Below are 17,316 nucleotides of genomic sequence, written 5' to 3'. Positions count from 1 at the left end.
CATATTTCCAGCAGTAGAATGAGGAAGGAAAGTGCAGAGAGTAAAACAGAGCAAATGCAGAATACCACACACCTTCCCCCCCATAAACGCACCAAAAAAAAAACTAGGTTGAAAAAAAAAATCACATAATGTAATCCTTCAAATGCGAGGTTTCTTAACAACTCTAGTAGAAGAACGTAGAGAAGAACTTCCCTCCACACCAAGAGAAGTGCTCCCCTGCTCACCAGGATCCTTGCTCAAAGACTTCTGAGAATCACACAGACCAGAAAAAACACAAACCCTATTCAAGTTCCAGATTCTGTGATCCAAGGTCTTGACAGCATTCTCAAAAACCTTAATGACCTTGATTGGCGAAGAATATTTCACCTTAGCACCTGGAAGCCTCACCACCACCAAATCCCCAACCTTCACAGGAGTGTTCTTAACAGAATGTCTGGAATCAAACTGTACCTTCCTCTCCAAACATTTTTTCTCCTCCTGCTCTCGCCAACTCAAGTCTAGCTTATGAGGGGAACCACCATCAACCTCAGAACCTACAAAGCTCTTGCCTAAGTCTCTAACTCAAGTTGGCTCTAAAAAGGTACAAGGTAGCCTACCTTTAAAAAGAACAAAAGGGGACTTGTCAGTGGAGGAATGAGGGGTGAGTCTATAACACTCAACTTTTTTTAGAACTTGTTCCTTCCAATTTAAACCCGCACCCTTAGCCCACGAAATGGTCTCTTTTAACACCTTATTAAACCTTTCCACAATTCCATTGGTTTCAGGGTGATACAGCGAGCATTTTTTATGTACGGTACCTCTTTCCTTTAAGAATGTCTCCATCTCTTTAGAGACCAATTGCACACCATTGTCAGTAAGCATAGATTGCGGAAGACCTTCCGTTGCAAACACAACTTCAAGAAATTTAATGACAGAGCGAGACTCGATACAGGAAGTGAAATGTATTTCAGGCCACCTCGAAAACAAGTCTAGTAAAACTAGAATGAAAATCTGCTGCCCATTAGAATAAACAGGACCTAAAATGTCAAAAGAAATATCGGTCCAAGGACCAGAAGGAAGATCCCTAATGCACATAGGTTGAACTCTTACCATCTTTGACTTATCACTCAGACTGCAAATGCCACAATCCCTGATTATTCTCTCTACATGCAAGTCCAACCCAGGCCACCAGTATGAGGAACGAATGCGTTCCTTGGTTTTCGACATACCGGAGTGGGATTCATGAGCAAGATCAATGATATTCCCACGCAGCTCAGAAGGAGGTATGAGTTTAGTCCCCCGGACCAGCAAGTCATTGCAAAAGGCTAATTCGTCCTTGACACCCCAGAACTTAGCACACTCCACAGAAGCCTGTTTCTTAGAATGCCAACCATCATGCACAAGAGCAGAAAGTTCACTCAAAACAGGATCAGAGTCTAGTTTAAGTCTCCATACAGATTACTCAACACCTACTACAGAGACTGGACAAACCATAAAGTTGTCCATTTCGCCATCATCAACATCATCAATCTCATGTGATACATCTACCAATCTTGAAAGATTGTCAGCAACACAGTTGTCAACACCAGGAATGTACAAAATTTCAAACTCATACTCTTGCAAAGCAATGACCCATTTAGTTATTCTGCTGGAAATAAAATCAAGTCCTTTGTTTGTGAACAGCTCACACAACGGTTTGTGATCAGTTTTAATCACAAACCTGGTCCCCCAAAGAAATTTTTTAAATTTCCTAATCGCCCAGAAAACCGCCAAGACCTCACGTTCAATGACCGAATAACGTGTCTCAGGATCTTTAAGACCACGAGAAGCAAACAATATTGTTTCCAGTACCCCATCAACATCCTGCTGAAGAACAGCACCAAGACCTTTCACACTGGCATTAGTGGTAACAACAGACAAACGACCAGGATTAAAACTTTTCAAGTTGGGCGCTGACTCAAGCTTTCCCTTAAGAGAAACAAATTCCATCATGCAATCATCATTCCACAAAAACTCAGAACCCTTCTTCAGAAGACCTCTCAAATGTACACAGTGATCAGCAAACCCCTTAACAAACTTATTATAGTACTCAATCATTCCAAAGAATTTTATGAGTTCCTCTCTGTAAGAGGGAGGTGGCATGCGTGTAATGGTATCAACCAAATCAGCTTTCGGAGCAATGCCATTCTTAGAAATAGTATGACCTAGATAGTGGATTGAAGACAGGCCAAAATGACATTTCTCAAGTTTAACTGTGAGGTTTGCCTCTTGTAAGGACTCCAAAACCTTATCAAGAAAACACATATGTTCCTCATCATCCTTCGCAAAGACTAAAATGTCGTCTTGATACACACAAACCCCCTTGCACCCCTTCAGTACCCTTTCCATAACACGCTGAAAGGTTACAGCCGCAGAAACAAGCCCAAAAGGCATCCTGACAAATCTATACGTCCCGAAAGGTGTAACAAAGGATGTATAGTTCCTGGACGCCTCCTCGAGCTCGATCTGATGGTATGCAGATGCGAGATCAAGCGTACTGAAAACCTTAGCACCATCAAGCATTGTCAACAAATCAGCTATATTAGGCAAGGGATAATGGTCCACAATAACACACTTATTAAGTTGCCTTAAATCAATGCACAAGCGTAGGGACCCATTGGGTTTGCGTGCTGCGACCACAGGGGCAAGCCAATCAGTACCAGTGACCTCTTCAATTATACCACCCTTCTTTAACTTTTCAAGCTCACTGATCATCTCTACCCTCAATGCCAGTGGAACGCCTCTAGCTTTACAGGCGTAAGGAAGAGAATTTTCCCGTACAGGAATTTCCAACTTAAAGTCTTTGAGACATCCCAACACTTCTCTAAAGACCCTTGGAAACTTCCTTTTAATGTGCTGTACAAGAATGGAATCAGAAGCAACAGAAACCTCATTAACCCTCTCCTTAAGAATAATGGGGTTAGGGGAACTAGGATCCAACATGATGTTGAGATCCCCCTGATGGAACCAGCTAATGATGCTGTCTCCTTTATGTGAGACATTGATTTTGCCTTTGGCAAAACGGTCCTTATACTCAATTAGGCCTGTGAATAACCCAAGCAAAGGAATCACCTCTCCACCATACCCAAAGGACGAATATCAGGCTTGGATAGCTGAACCTTAGAGGAAGGACTACCTAGATAGAATTTTTTGGACACAATGGTAATCTTAGCCCCTGAGTCAAACAGGACCTCCGTAGGTTCACCTTCAATGAAAATCGTATCTATGGGAGATGAGGAATTATCAGGAGTAGAGGTCACTTGTACCACAACCTGCCCACATACAAAATCTTCCTCTACTGATTCTTCATCAACAGACTTCACCAAATGACTCTGAGGTTTGCTTTTACACAGGGTAGAAAAATGACCCTTCTTATTACACTTTGAGCAAGTTGAATTTAAAGCTGGACACTTTTTGTCATTAGCATAGGGACCCATCTTATCGCACCGAAAACACTTAGGAACAAAAGTTTTTTTTTTAACAGCAAGAGGAACAGAGTCTTTTGCAAAACTCTTTGTATCGTGCCTGACCACCTGAACTGAGCTTTGTTTATCTTTTTTTAAAGTGTCAACGCATTTAAGAGAATGCTCAATTCTTTTTGCGACCTGCAGTACCTCGTCTAGAGAAGGCTCATCCTTCATCCAGAGCTCTTCCCTGACCTTTTCAATATTGCAACCGACCATAAACTGGTCCCTGATTCTCTCCTCAAGGGCATTGTCAAACTTACAAGAACTTGCCAATTTCCTTAATTGAGTTACATAGCCTTCAATAGATTCTTCCTCGGTTTGCAGTCTCTTAGCAAAATGATATCTCTCTAAAATAGTGCTAACCTTTGGCAAGTAATGTAAGTCCAATTTCCTCAAAGCAATCTAAAACTCATTAAGATTTGCTTCTTCAGCCACAGAAAGTTCCGGGAGGTGATCAGAAACATCCTGCCCTTCAGAACCTAAACAATGGAGCAGAAGGGCTGTTTTGCGTTCAGCGCTTAAACTGACTCCACATACCTTAGCATACCTTTCAAAAACCTTTTTCCATTTCTTCCACTTAATGGGAGGTTCTCCAGCAGAGGAAAGGAAAAAAGGAGCAGCTGTAACGTTTTGCATGTTTTAAGAAAAACAAAAAACACAAAACCAAAAGGAAAATGATAAATTAAAAACAGCAGATTCTTGCAGCCTGAAAAGGAATGAAACAGGTGAAATATGGAGCGCTGAGGCACTATATAAAATCAGTGTGCTGTGAAACAACAGAGTCTTTGTGCACCGCAAAAGCTAAAATGGTAAATTAAAACAGCAGAATCTTGCAGCCTGAACAGGAATAAAACAGGAGAAATATGGAGCGCTGGAGCGCTATACAAAATCAGTGCATTATGAAACAACAGAGCCTTTCTACACCGCAAAAGTTAAAATGATAAATTTAAACAGCAGAGTCTTGCAGCCTGAAAAGGAAGAAAACAGGAGAAATATGAAGCGCCGGAACCCTCCTCTTCATGCACTGCTGTTGAAATGAAAGTCAAAGCCTCCTCTTCACAGTCTTAATGTACCGCTGTTAAAATAAAAGACAAACCCTCCTCTTCATGCACTGCTGCTGAAATAAAAGTCAAAGCCTCCTCTTCACACAAGAGAACACGTCACAGTAACAGTCGAGGAAGAGGCAAAAACACAAACGTGTCTTCCGATTCTACTCTCCTTACTGCGAAATCATACTCGTGTGAGTCAGGGAGCGCTGAGAGACAGAGGATCAGCCAGATATAATGAGGCGCAGTGAGAGGCACTGAGAAATCGACGTTCACTCAGTTACTAGGCAATAGAGAGTGACGGACAGAGAAGAAGGACGCTCGGACGCTCTGACAGAGAGGCACGCTCTGACGTGGAGCGCACAAAGCTCAAACAGTTGCCAGGAAACAGAGTGAGGCGAAGACAAGAAGACGAAACTTCCTGACGTTCTGATTCAGCGGCACGCCCTGACGTGGAGCGTTGGAATCACCAATACCCCCAGAGCATTCCAAAACGTCATCAAACGCTTGAGGACATCCAAAGGAGTGGATCTTGAGGGAAGATGAGACCGTTGGAATCAAACAAAGCAGAGGGGACCAGAAGGTAGGCACTTAGGAATGTAGAACAACGAGAGCGCTAAGAGAAAAGCTAGTACAGCGCTAGCGCTAAAAGAGAACTAGTGAGATTAGCGCTAAGATAAATAGCAATCCTCGTTGTTTAAGTGCCCAGAAATTTTTCCTTGAAAACAATAAAATAGTTCCAGATCGAGGACACAGTATTAGAATCCAAATTGGAACAGCAACTGTTTGTGAAATCTTTAAAAAGGTGAAGCAAACAACTCAAACAGCCGCTGGTGCAATCAACAGCACAAGGGGTGAACCAACTGCCGCTGGTGCATTCAAAACACAGAGAATCCAGTGAATTTACAAGACAGAGAAACCACAAAAGTTAAGTTATAAAACAGCCGCTGGTGCAATCACAAGCACAAAAGGTGAACAAACAGCCGCTGGTGCAATCACAACACAATGACAAAGAGGGTAACAGTACCTCTAGTTGAAAAGTAGTAGAAAATATCCAGTTGAGATTGTTGTACCTCTTCAATCTTGCCTGCCGACTACGCCAATGTAAGATCCAGGTTTTTGGGCTGAAGGAACACGCAGGACTCAGATTTAGATAGTTAAAGTCGAAGGTTTAATCCAAGACATAAAGAAGCACATCCAGACCTCAGCCTGAATAGGATAAACAGTCACAGGTTTCAAAAGATACATTCTAACCCACAAGCTGTGATGTCACACTTTGATGTCACAGAGTAAGACATATTTCCAGCAGTAGAATGAGGAAGGAAAGTGCAGAGAGTAAAACATAGCAAATGCAGAATGCCACACATCTGTTGTTGGGTGTGGCGTACAGCTGCGTTCTATACCCTTTCTCTGTAACTACACCAAGTGTCCACTTCCTGTGTATCTGAAGGTCGGCCTTGTATGTGCCATATGGACTCTAATCACAGATAATCTCCTACAACCATGCCCTGTTTACACTCTCCCTGTGTTCTTTACCAGAGCCTGCTGGGCATTCTCCCCTATCTGTGGCAGAGTTTACATCTAAGCTCTGTGCCCCCTCAGCCTGCTGGGCATAAAATGTAGGCCATATCCATTTTCTTTTCCCAATCTCCCTGACCCACGAGCTAGTTTTTCATATCCATTGGCCATGCCACAGGGCCTGGAGTACGGAGCATGGCATTGGCCACCATTTTTTCGTTATGCTCTTGCCCTCACCATCCAATGATCAACGCGTGAGGCTGTACCCATGGTCCATGGGCAAACTGTGTGCCCATTGGCCACATCATTTGCCTGCTCACCTTGGCCACAACGCACTTTGGATGCAGGATGTGTCCTCTAGACTCACTTTTTGTGTGCAGTACCTCTCATTGAATGTCCTTTTGGGCTGCTGTTTTTGCACATCCCAAGAATTTCCTTTAGGGGAACAAAGTCATAAGTACCTCAAAGTATGCTATTCATAGGAATCTGCAATTTCTGTACAAAAGCCTATCTGTAATGTTTTTATTTAATGTGACATGCACCGTACCTAGTTACCTGTAATAAAGACTTGGCCCACAGCTGTAATAACTTCTTAAAGTTGAGTTCTGATGTCACAATGCCTATTGCCAGAGCCAGCAGCGGAAGGGAAAGGCAATGTACCAAAACGAAATGTGATTTATCCTACGTATGCTCAGTTGTTCTACATGAATAGACATGAGCAGAAAGATGTGTATAGAGCATGATTTTTTTTTTTGCATTCTTTTGGTAACTATTGGAAAGGGAGAATCTCTGCATGTTTCAACACATTCCGAGCTACAACTTTTGCAATTGAGATTCTAATTTTCTTCTTCATGCTTGTAAACATCCTATCTCTTTCATATGAAAGAACTCTGCATCAGGGATATTGATGATTTTTGTGTCCATTTATTATAAGGAATAGAGTACCCCCTGACTAACATATTTAGGATTTTGCAAGTCACCTCGGAGCTCCATGACCTTATCTCTTTCGCTGCGGCGGCTATTCCGCCGCAGCGCTAACGGTCGCGGGGGCGCGCGGGTGAGCTGCGCGGGTGACATAACCGTTCCGTCACGGCTCGCGGGTGAGCTGTGCTCATGACGGAACGGTTCCGTCGCGGCTCCGCCTGCTCAATTAAACGCGCCGCGCAGGCGCGAAATCAGCGCCACGCAGGCGCGGCGGCCGGGCCATGATGGAACCGTTCCGTCATGAGTACAGCTCACCCGCGAGCCATGACGGAACGGTTCCGTCAATAGCCTCGAAGAGGTTATACAGGAGCTCGACCTTCAGACTCATTCCTCTAAATAGTCACAGAAAGCCTCAGTGACTTGCAAAATGATTATAACGTATGTCAGGGGGGACTTTATCCATTATAATACATGGGATTCAGCAATCCCTATATAAAAGTGTCTCCAACTTCTTTATAATATATGTATTCTCCAGTTCTTTTACATAAAGCTGTCTCTAATTTCTTATAATTGGCGACTTGTGACAGACCTAGTGGGAAACATCGGTTACATCGTGGTGTTACATAAGCCCCGCGCTCGGAGGCTTTGATACCTTCCTGACGAGCGGTAGACCGGGTAGGTCGTGAAACTGTTCCACACTAGGAACAGTGACACCACTTTTTGGGTGGCTATTTAATCCGCTGCACCAGATGAGGCCCCACTCTACACAGCCTTAGGTGGTTTCACATCCCTAGCAGTCAAGTCTCTAGGTGATTACCAGTGGTGGGTAGCATTGCACCCTTTCCACTGTGTTTTGTAGATAGTGTGCACCATAAAATTGTTCGTTCATGATCCTGAAGAATCGCCACTGATCATTATTTGACACACTTAGGGCGAGAAATATGTCGGCCATCTGGGAGTAGAGTAGGTATTTTGTCACATAGTAAACAATACACGCTACCCCTCCCTCATTATTTTATTCAGGCAGGGTACCTAACAGAATAAAGTTTGTATTAGGACACTCTGACCGGTTTTAAACCGCACCACACATATCTACCCAGGACTAGGCCCCTCACACCCACTGCACCCTTACGGCAAGGAACAAAAGATAACTGACAAAAAGCCCCTTTAAGGGTGCCCGTTGGGTATTGCAGCGCTGGCCCAATGAGGAGCAGGCTCATATGATGAAGCATGACACCTAGCTTGCTGGGTGTGTGAGAGCCCTAGTTCCGAAAGGAGAATTCCCCCCTCCTTCACCGACCCCCTGTAATACATTGCCATACTGCACCAGTTATGGTATTGTTTGGTGACCAACCATTCACCTACTAACTTCGTACCCTCATTTGTTTAAAAGTTTACACCGCAATACCTTTCAAACGCGGGTATTGCAACGCAAGTCATTACAATGACTTGCGCTCATTGGCCCTCTAACCTAAGGAATAGTGTGATTTACTATTACAACATGCTCCCTACTGTACGTAGACTGGAGTTGGAATAGTAAATCATACTATTCCTAAGTCCAGCGCAAGTCGTTGTGACGATGTACGTTGTAATGCCTGCATTGTAAAGGTATTGCAGTGTAAACACCGCGATGCAACGTAGTATATTCCACCTGGTTGTCGATTATAAAAAAATCTGAACTCAACTCTAATAATTTATTACAATTGAATTATCTCATCGCAGTGCTTGCTGCTTTTCTGTTTGAAGGGCGAAACCCGCCAAGCGATTTCAGCCCTTAATAAAATGTATTATAAAAGCAGACAGGTTATTGTCAGTGACCGGATCAGTGACTTTTTTGCAGCCAGCACAATAAACACTTTGAGCTGCTGTTATGGGTCTGTAATATTGTCTTCACTTCATGCTTCCTTGGGTATGGTTTACATCAATATTTCCATCTCTACTTCAGGTCATTTAGGGATTAAGAACGCATGGATGTGGCGACACTACTTGTCCTAGTTTGCAATTTTACTCTTTTTTCGAAAATTGCACTTACACCTTTGCACTTTAACTTGGAAGCAGGGTAGAGATAACATGAACTGCTGACGGAAATTTCAAATAAGATTGTCCTTGGCTTGCACCAATTTCCCTGTTTTTGCATGTAGAAACTCAGGAGCCATACAAGATGGCATGGGAGGGGCATATGGAAAATAAGTCTGTTCACTTTCTTTCACCTTCTCCCGCACCTGTACTGCATGTACTAGTTTGCAATTTTACTGTTTCTGCCCTTTTTAGCTAAATTCGCCTTTAACACCATTGCACTTTAACTTGAAAGCAGGGTCAAGATAATATAAGATGCTGCAAGTAATTCCAAATAAGATTGTGCTTTGCTTGCATAAGTTTCTCTATTTCTGCATGGAGTAACTCAAGAGCTATAAAATATGGCATCACCGGGCAAATGGAAGATGAATCTGTGCAATTTCTTTTAACTTCTCTCTGCACCTAACCTAAATGATTGGTCTATAAATGTACCTGGACAATGTATTTGTTAGTTAACGAAAATCTGCTTTTTTAATCGTGTTTTTTTTTAATAATTTTCACATTCTAATTTGTATGTTCTATTGTATAAAATGTTATGGTTTAAATTAATTGAAATAAATACACTTTGACTTTTGCAGCGCCTGTTGCCAAAGCCAGTCAGGTCACAGACCATATTTAAAGCTTCTGTTTAAAGAAAGAATTAAACATTGCTTTTCATTCTTCTGCTCTGTTTTTGTAGCTGTAGAGTGACAAGCAGAAAGTAGAAATTTATGGCAGCGTGGAAATTGTTTGCAGTTCTTGGACAATTATAGAAAAATGTGTCTTGCTGCATGTTTCTACTGCGCCTTTTAGTTTTTAAAACGAACTTGTATGCTTTGGATATCTTTTTGTAACAAACATCCGATAGTTTTTTTATGTGTTTAATTTTGCACTAGATATTCAATTTTTATTCATGTTAGCATACATACTCTCTCTTTCATATGAAAGCGCTATACACCGAACATTTAAGTGGTTTGTGGGTAAGGTTATGGTGTGACCTTGTATTATAAGAAATAAAGTACCCCCTTTCGTATATAAGAATATTTCAAGTCACCTCGGAGTTCCATAACCTTATAAAGCAGCTTGGTCTATGGCCTCATTCCTCCTTTTGGTCATGGAATTCCTCAGTGACTTGCAATATCCTTCTAATGTACAACAGGGGATACTTTATCCTATATGTTAAAAGCAAAAGACCTTTGGTAACACCAGACCTACAAAAAAAGTGCCTAGTAAATACCAGTCTCATCCTTGACAAAAGTATAATTATTCACTGACATATTTGCTTAAAAGTTTCTAGTTTAAAAAATGTTGATATTCTCAACTGCAGTGAACCAAAGTCTAAAACTAGGCGAATAGTATGAATGTATCAGAACAGAAAATCTCTTGTTAAAACCCTGAAATGTTTCCACCGACAGTTAAAAACATCTAACAAAGACAGATTTACTGTATGCCTAAACTACCACAAACAGGCTATGAATTAGACGTTTAAAGTGTTGCAAGAGTTAAGTTAAATTCCAATATAGTGTTTCTTCTGAAGGTTTAGGTATCTTGACTCCAGCAGTAACTTTTAAGTTTTTTTAGCCTAAAAGGTAATTGTCAAAACAGACAAAGAGAGAGTGAGCGATAGAGAGAGAGAGCGAGAACGAGAACCAACCATCCAAACAACAGCCTCCTTGTAGTGAGCACCTGCTATGTGGAGAGTGAATCAGAGTTTGTGGCTGAGGGAGGGATCTTTGCAGTTCACCGTGACAAGGCCTTCCCCAGTAAGTATGTATAGGTATACAGACTACAGCTGAATCACATACGTTGCAGCGACAGTACAAGGACATCCCTCTTTCCAACATGGGTTAGTCACTGTATTTCCAGGTGTCCTTGTTCATTCCCAGTCAATAACCATTCAACACATTTACTGAAAAGGAAATGTTTCACTGATTATTTAACAAAAGGTACATGACTAATGCAGAGCCGTTGAATGTTACAACCAGGTGTCGATGAGAAAGTTTAGGAACACAAGGAAGTAATTGTTACTATATGATAAAGTGTGAAGTTACATTCCCTAATCACTAGTTTCCAAGTAAGTGTATCATCCTGTCCATCGTGTTATTGTCCTGGTAGATTGTGGTTCTGTCCAGTGTTCTATCCTGATATGGTACCAGTAGATTGCAGTTTATGTTGGTACATGGTTTAGTTGCATATTTACCAGAGAATATTCGTCGTGTGCCAAACTTCTGTGAAATGTCTGAACTCCCACAAGTATAAAAATGGAGCATTGATTGAGCATTTCTTTACTCCTTCTGGCTTAAACTTCAGAAGCAGGAAGTGCACGTTACAAATAGCAGTGCTAAAGCACAGACCCTTGCAATTACAGCAGAGGTCAATCCTGCTCTGGTATATGCAGGCACACTTGCACTCTCACCTGCATTCCCACTTGCATTGGCACTCATCAGTAAACTCACTCACACCTGCACTCATAGTACCACTGATATTTACTTACACCAGTAACCTCACTCACACCTCACTGCCACAAACACTGGTAACCTTCCTTCCAACTGCAATGAAAGATGCATAGTGAGCTCATTCGCACCTCACTTATGCCTGCACCAGTAAGCTGACTCACCTCTCCAGTACCTTCACTGGCACTTGCGCCAGAACCTGTACTGTCACTTTAACTCACACCTGGACTGGCATCATTAACCTCTCACACCAACACCGACACCAGCTCTGGCACTAGCATTCACCCCTGCTTGCACTCACACCTACTTTGACACTTGCACTATTAACATCTGGTCACTACTAGATGATTTGAATCAATTTAACTGGTGGCTTCATGTAGCATCTCAGTCTCTCACAGCTTCACTCACTACATAGTAATAGAGGAGGGGAATATATCCAGGGAGGCTCCTGGTAATGGATGGTGAACTTTTATACTGGTGGTTGGGGTGAAAGTTGGCGAGCAAAAGTAGTTGTTTTATTCTGATTGCGAGGTGGATGCATGACGGTAAATAGAAGATTTGGGGCAGTGGTGTGTGTATTTAGCTTACACATGGGAACAGAGCATGTGACAACGTTGGAGCAATGGGGAATCTTGGATCCCACTGATTGCAATTGTCTTCCATTTTAGTGTCAGAATTGGAAGGTCAGAGTCAGAACTACGGAGATGTAGAAGCTTCCATTTTCTGTCATAGGAAGGGTAGGTTGCGTCAGTGAGAGAACGTGGGTAGGTTAGGCATGGCCCATGTGGCGGCGTCATTGGCTGCTCTGAATTCACCTGCTACATAAAATCTAAACTTGTATCCAAGTAAACAAAATGAACGCCCAGATGAACTCTGAAATCCCTAATGTATCGTTAGAGAACGGGTAGTTTGGGAGTCGACATGCCACTCAGGCACAGGACTTCGTGCGAACAGTTCTCAGCTAGGAGTGATCATAGACATTTTTGTTGTTTGATTTGGTGTCTAAAATCTGGCATCACAGTGAAGCAGTATATGAGACCAGTGCAAGCAGAGAGTGTTGTATCTGTGGAAGCTAGCATAGCTCTGCTGTCAGAGGGCAGAGTCTGCCTGCAGCGTGTGAGTAGGTATGCCAGCAGGTGTGAACCCTTGAAGCATGGTTGACTACAGGGTCTGACTACCTCCGAGACCCTGTGGAGCAATTTCTAGACCATGAGATTAAATAAAAAGTGGTATCACGATCACTTGAATTCTTGTTCTGCTTGCACTAGAGTGTCGGAGTGTCATATAAACGACAATGAAATGTCACACATATGAGCACTGAAAACACTTAAATGTCACACATAAGCCTACGGAAACCTTAACAGCTATTGTGACATGACGCCATTTTGTGAAAATGAGACTCCCTGGAATTGAAGAGTAGTGTAACTGACAGAAAAGAAGTTGTGAATGCGCGTGCATTATTCAAATCTCTCCGCGGTGACTGGTGGATTTACGACCGCTGGAATCACTGCAGAAGAGCACGTGGGAGCGATTGTGTTTTTATTTTAATACCAGTGGCCAAGTTTTGCATTAGGCCTTTTCTGAATCTAGTGCTGAAAATAAAAAGCCCCCGAAGGGAGGCAGCAGCATACTGCTAGACTGAGGGGCCTTTAGAAACTCGATATTCATAATAGCACAGTAGAGGGCTGGGGGCGGAGTGCAGCGCGTTAGGTAGGGCTGGTCTTGTGTTCTGCTCTTGTGAGAGAATGCACAGACGCTAAAGTGAAACCATGGAGGCTTTTTGGCGCCGGCTACTCAGATGTGGACTCGACACTACCGAAACTTTGCTGCAACAGTTAGTTCATTTGGAAACATACTCTCAAATCCAAGTTACAATGTAGCTACTATCCTTAAAAGTCTTCGTTTTCTTTCTAAAGGCAGGGATAAACAAGTAACACCCTTCAGCCTGTCCTTGCGTTTTTATCCTGCAGACCGTTACTTATTTGACTTGTAGTTTCGCGATTAGAAAAGGATACGTTTTAAAAATCCTAGCACATAAAGTGCTGGGTGTTAAAAAGCCGGCACTGGCTACAGCAAGCGCTTCCCGTAAATTGCCTATAGAGTTTACTACAATATCATTTTTAACCTGTTTACACCCAGGCATGGGGTTCGGCATATTTGTTCCAATGATGTGGACTGACACAGTGTCATTGTTTTGTTTTGGTGTTTAATAGAGCGCTAAATGCATCACCTAAAGCTTCGAAGCACTTTGTGATCGAGGCACACCAACACATTCACAATATATTACATTTGATAACGTTTGTATTTAAAAATAGACACGTTCAGTTAGTGAAATCCTAAAATTATAAAGTGATAGTCAGTATCGTAGTTTAAAATCCGAGGAAGTTTTAAAAAAAAATCTCAAATTCATATATTGTGTTTTTTTTTTTTACTTGAGCAATATACTGCATACTATGAAATATACTGGAGTCGGTTACTTTTGTTTTCTGATATTATTTACTCTGCGCGTTTTTTTATTAGCTTTTTCTTTGCAGTTTTGTGGTATACTTTAAATTGGGAACATCTTTTTCAAAGCTATGGTTATTCCTGGGGAGAGCATCAGCTCGTGTCGGCGCGTGCAGTCACCGTTCTGCCGAGGCGGGACCGCTGAGCGCCACTAGATGGCAGGTTTGTCATGCGCCCGATTGCAGCCGAGCAGGAAAGTCCATCCGTGCTTAGTCTGAGCTCGAAGGGTCTGCGCGTGGCCAGGGCAGACCCCGTGGACTTCCTGAAACATGTGTTAGCAATTTTGCCGCAGACATGGCTTTCTTTGTTTTACTGCCTGGCTCTCTGAGAAAGTGTTGGTGCCTGGTTATAGGCTGTCTGGATCATGTCAGAGGACACGGGGATCAAGTTCATCTGACAGCCCAGGCTGGGGCTGGATGGAGGTGAGGAAACTGACCCTCCACTCTCAGCAGCAACAAGTCACCGCTTGTCTGAAGGCCAAGGCCAAAAACCCCGGGCGGCTTGAGCTATTCTGCAGCTGAATAAACAAAACACCCTGCCCGCTTGGCTTTTACGTATTTCAAGTTCAGTCAAAAGGTTTTCTATTTCTAATCATCCATCTTTCTCTCTCTTTTTTTCCTCCTCCACGCTGGCTCCCAAAGCCCCGTCCAGACGAGGTGACCTGGAAATCCTTGGCTATTGCCTGCTGCAGTGGTTATGTGGGAAACTGCCCTGGGAACAGCATGTGAAGGACCCTGCCGCCGTCCAGTCTGCTAAAACGAAGTATGTCTGTTGTTGGTTGCTTAGCCATTTACAAAGCGTAACCCAAAACTGGACTGCCAGGGCTGCTCGCGCTCAACCTTTGACCCGACATCCCGCTTGAGCATTTCTGCAAAGCAGCGCCATTTTCAATATTATACAACCTAGCATTTGCGTCATGTAATTCTTTTATTCTCCTCTTGTGTTCCTGCTTTTTTCAGTTAAAGCTCACGTTGGAAGTAAAAGTGCTTTCGAACTCTTTGAAAAAAACACAAATAAATAAAACTCATGCACAGAGTAGAATAATGCCCCTTTAATGCAGTTAAGCAGGTTGAGAGGGCAAAAAAACGCCCCCCCCGGTTTAAATACAGTATGGGAGACACACGGGGGCTTTGGGCAACCGTGTGTATATATTTATGTGTGGCTTGGTGAACACCGTGCTCTCAACAGTGTCATCTTAAACATTTTTTTGGGGGGGAAGGGCAGTGAGCAAGATTTACTAGGATGGAGGGCTGTTCGGAAAATCTTTGAATTTTATTACCAATGTCCTATTAATTCAAACCCACATGATTCCTGTAATACCAAAATATATGCTATACTTTGTTGAAATGTCTTGCATGGGACCCCACACATCTTTAAGCTTACCCTGGGCAGAGAGAAACACAGAGTCCGAGTAAAAGTAGGCAGAGGAGTTTAGATTCCAAAATAGAATAGGCAGAAGTCAATAGAGCGAAAGCTCACTTTTCCAGCTGCCCTTGGATGGTAGGGGCCCTGGGCAGTTGCTTGCTTTGCCCATTCCTTGACCTGTCTCTGGCTCTCAAGGAGACCTGCAGGTTTACGACTGGTAACCCAAATTCAGGGCATGCCCCCATCACACTCTCATTAGCATTCTGTGCAGTAGGATTTGAACACTACACACACTTTAGACGAACAGCTCCAGGAAAAAGCGCCCCATCCATGACCGTGGGAGTTCTATAATCGCCAGTGCATTTTTTATGGCACCAGAATAGATTCCTAGTAGTATGGAAGTATGTGTAGAGGGCAATGGCTAAATGTACATTTAGGAAAACACTTAAAAAAATTATCACAACATCCTTTGCTTGTGAGGGTTGTATTGAATTGGAATGATGTAACCAATCCAAGGGCCACAGTGCTAAGAAATCCTGTCTTTACCTCTGTTAGAGAGGCTGAATCAACAAAAGAAAAGGAACGTGGTTGCCTCTAGTCAAACAGAATAAGCTAGAATTATTAATCCTTTTATATGTGTATTAAAAAAGGGTCACCAGGCGACCATTATGAGGCATATGTATTTTTTTTGTTCTGTAGTGTTAGGATGTATAAATGTTACAAATGTATAGGTATGGTATGTTCCCATGCCACCCAGGCGTCATACCTTTGACCAATTTCCTAAATGGACTGCACCTAGTAAATCACCTAAGGGTACCTGGTGGACATATAAATCACATACATACATACATACTCGGGAGATGCAAACAAACCACGTTGGGAGTCCCGGTTTGGCAGGGATATGATCCAGTTTGAAGGAAAATTAGAGCGCTTTATCTTGCTTTGAATAGTGCAAACAATCTTCCAGTCTGAGTGAGGGAGACCTGGCATTTAGCCATAAAAAACTTTATGATGTGTAGATGAGAAACGTATTTGGTTGTGGTCTGTTTCCGTACAGGCCTGAAGTCGTATCTGTAACCAGAACAAAGATACCTTAAACTGGCATTTTGCTACAAGTCGATTTCTAAATTTCACAACTTCACTGCACCCAATGTACCACCATTGAGTATCCTAAACTCATTGCAAACCCATATGTCTTATACCCTCACACTGGGGAGACCCAGAAGAACACAGATGGGTATCAAACATTGACAGGGATATGTTACTGCACAAGGAAGACTGAATGGAATTGTGATGTTACGGAAATAAAAGCTAAAATCTGACAAGTCTTGTTCTGAATGTTCTACTGGGGATCCAGTAATAGCAAGGCCTGGCTGGTGCTACTATAGTCCTTCTGTAGTTTTACACTTTCCACAACCCCTGAGTTTGAGATCTGACATGAAATGCACAGTACACCCGAAACTGTGACACTGCCACAATGTAGTTATCTGTGCAATTATCGGATTATTGATTTTGCAGACTATATTTCCTAAAAAAAAGCCCACAGACATTTGGCATTGCCGAACTCTAGACATTCAGGCCTACATTTGCTTATTTAGTGTTCTAGCATTTACATTTTTCCATTTGAGAAATGCAGCAAAATACTAAGCAAATTTGTAAAAAAGAATGAAAATATATCCATATTTTTCATTCTCTTCAGGCCGAATTAAGATTTGATGTGGGGTTTACACAATTGCACCGCCCCAAATGTGCTAAATATATTTTATGTCAGTGCTCATAGAGACGAAAAAAAGCTACACCACAGAAGTGTGCAAACACACCTGCAGTCAAAAGATTAATTTAGTCACGCTCTAGCCAGTGATGTTAACTAACTTGGTTAAACATGAAAGAATTCCTCTCGAAATGCACTGGCCTTTATATGCCTATACATTTTACTGTCATTTGGCCTCATCGGCTTGAAGCGAA

At 42.5% G+C, this 17,316-nt stretch overlaps 1 protein-coding gene across 1 annotated transcript in view; it reads left to right on the top strand.

Moving 5' to 3' along the window:
• The window catches only part of VRK2 (VRK serine/threonine kinase 2), a 545,093-nt gene that overhangs the window by 365,049 nt on the left and 162,728 nt on the right, over window positions 1-17,316 (top strand). Inside the window, exon 9 of the mRNA XM_086927491.1 lies at window positions 14,628-14,748. Within this exon, the coding sequence (XP_086783617.1) occupies window positions 14,628-14,748 (121 nt within the window). The remainder of the gene's footprint in view (window positions 1-14,627; window positions 14,749-17,316) is intronic.

The sequence above is a fragment of the Lissotriton vulgaris genome, chromosome 6 (assembly GCF_964263255.1).
Source record: "Lissotriton vulgaris chromosome 6, aLisVul1.2, whole genome shotgun sequence".
NCBI classification, from domain to species: domain Eukaryota; kingdom Metazoa; phylum Chordata; class Amphibia; order Caudata; family Salamandridae; genus Lissotriton; species Lissotriton vulgaris.
This window is presented reverse-complemented; position numbering and strand designations above follow the sequence as displayed.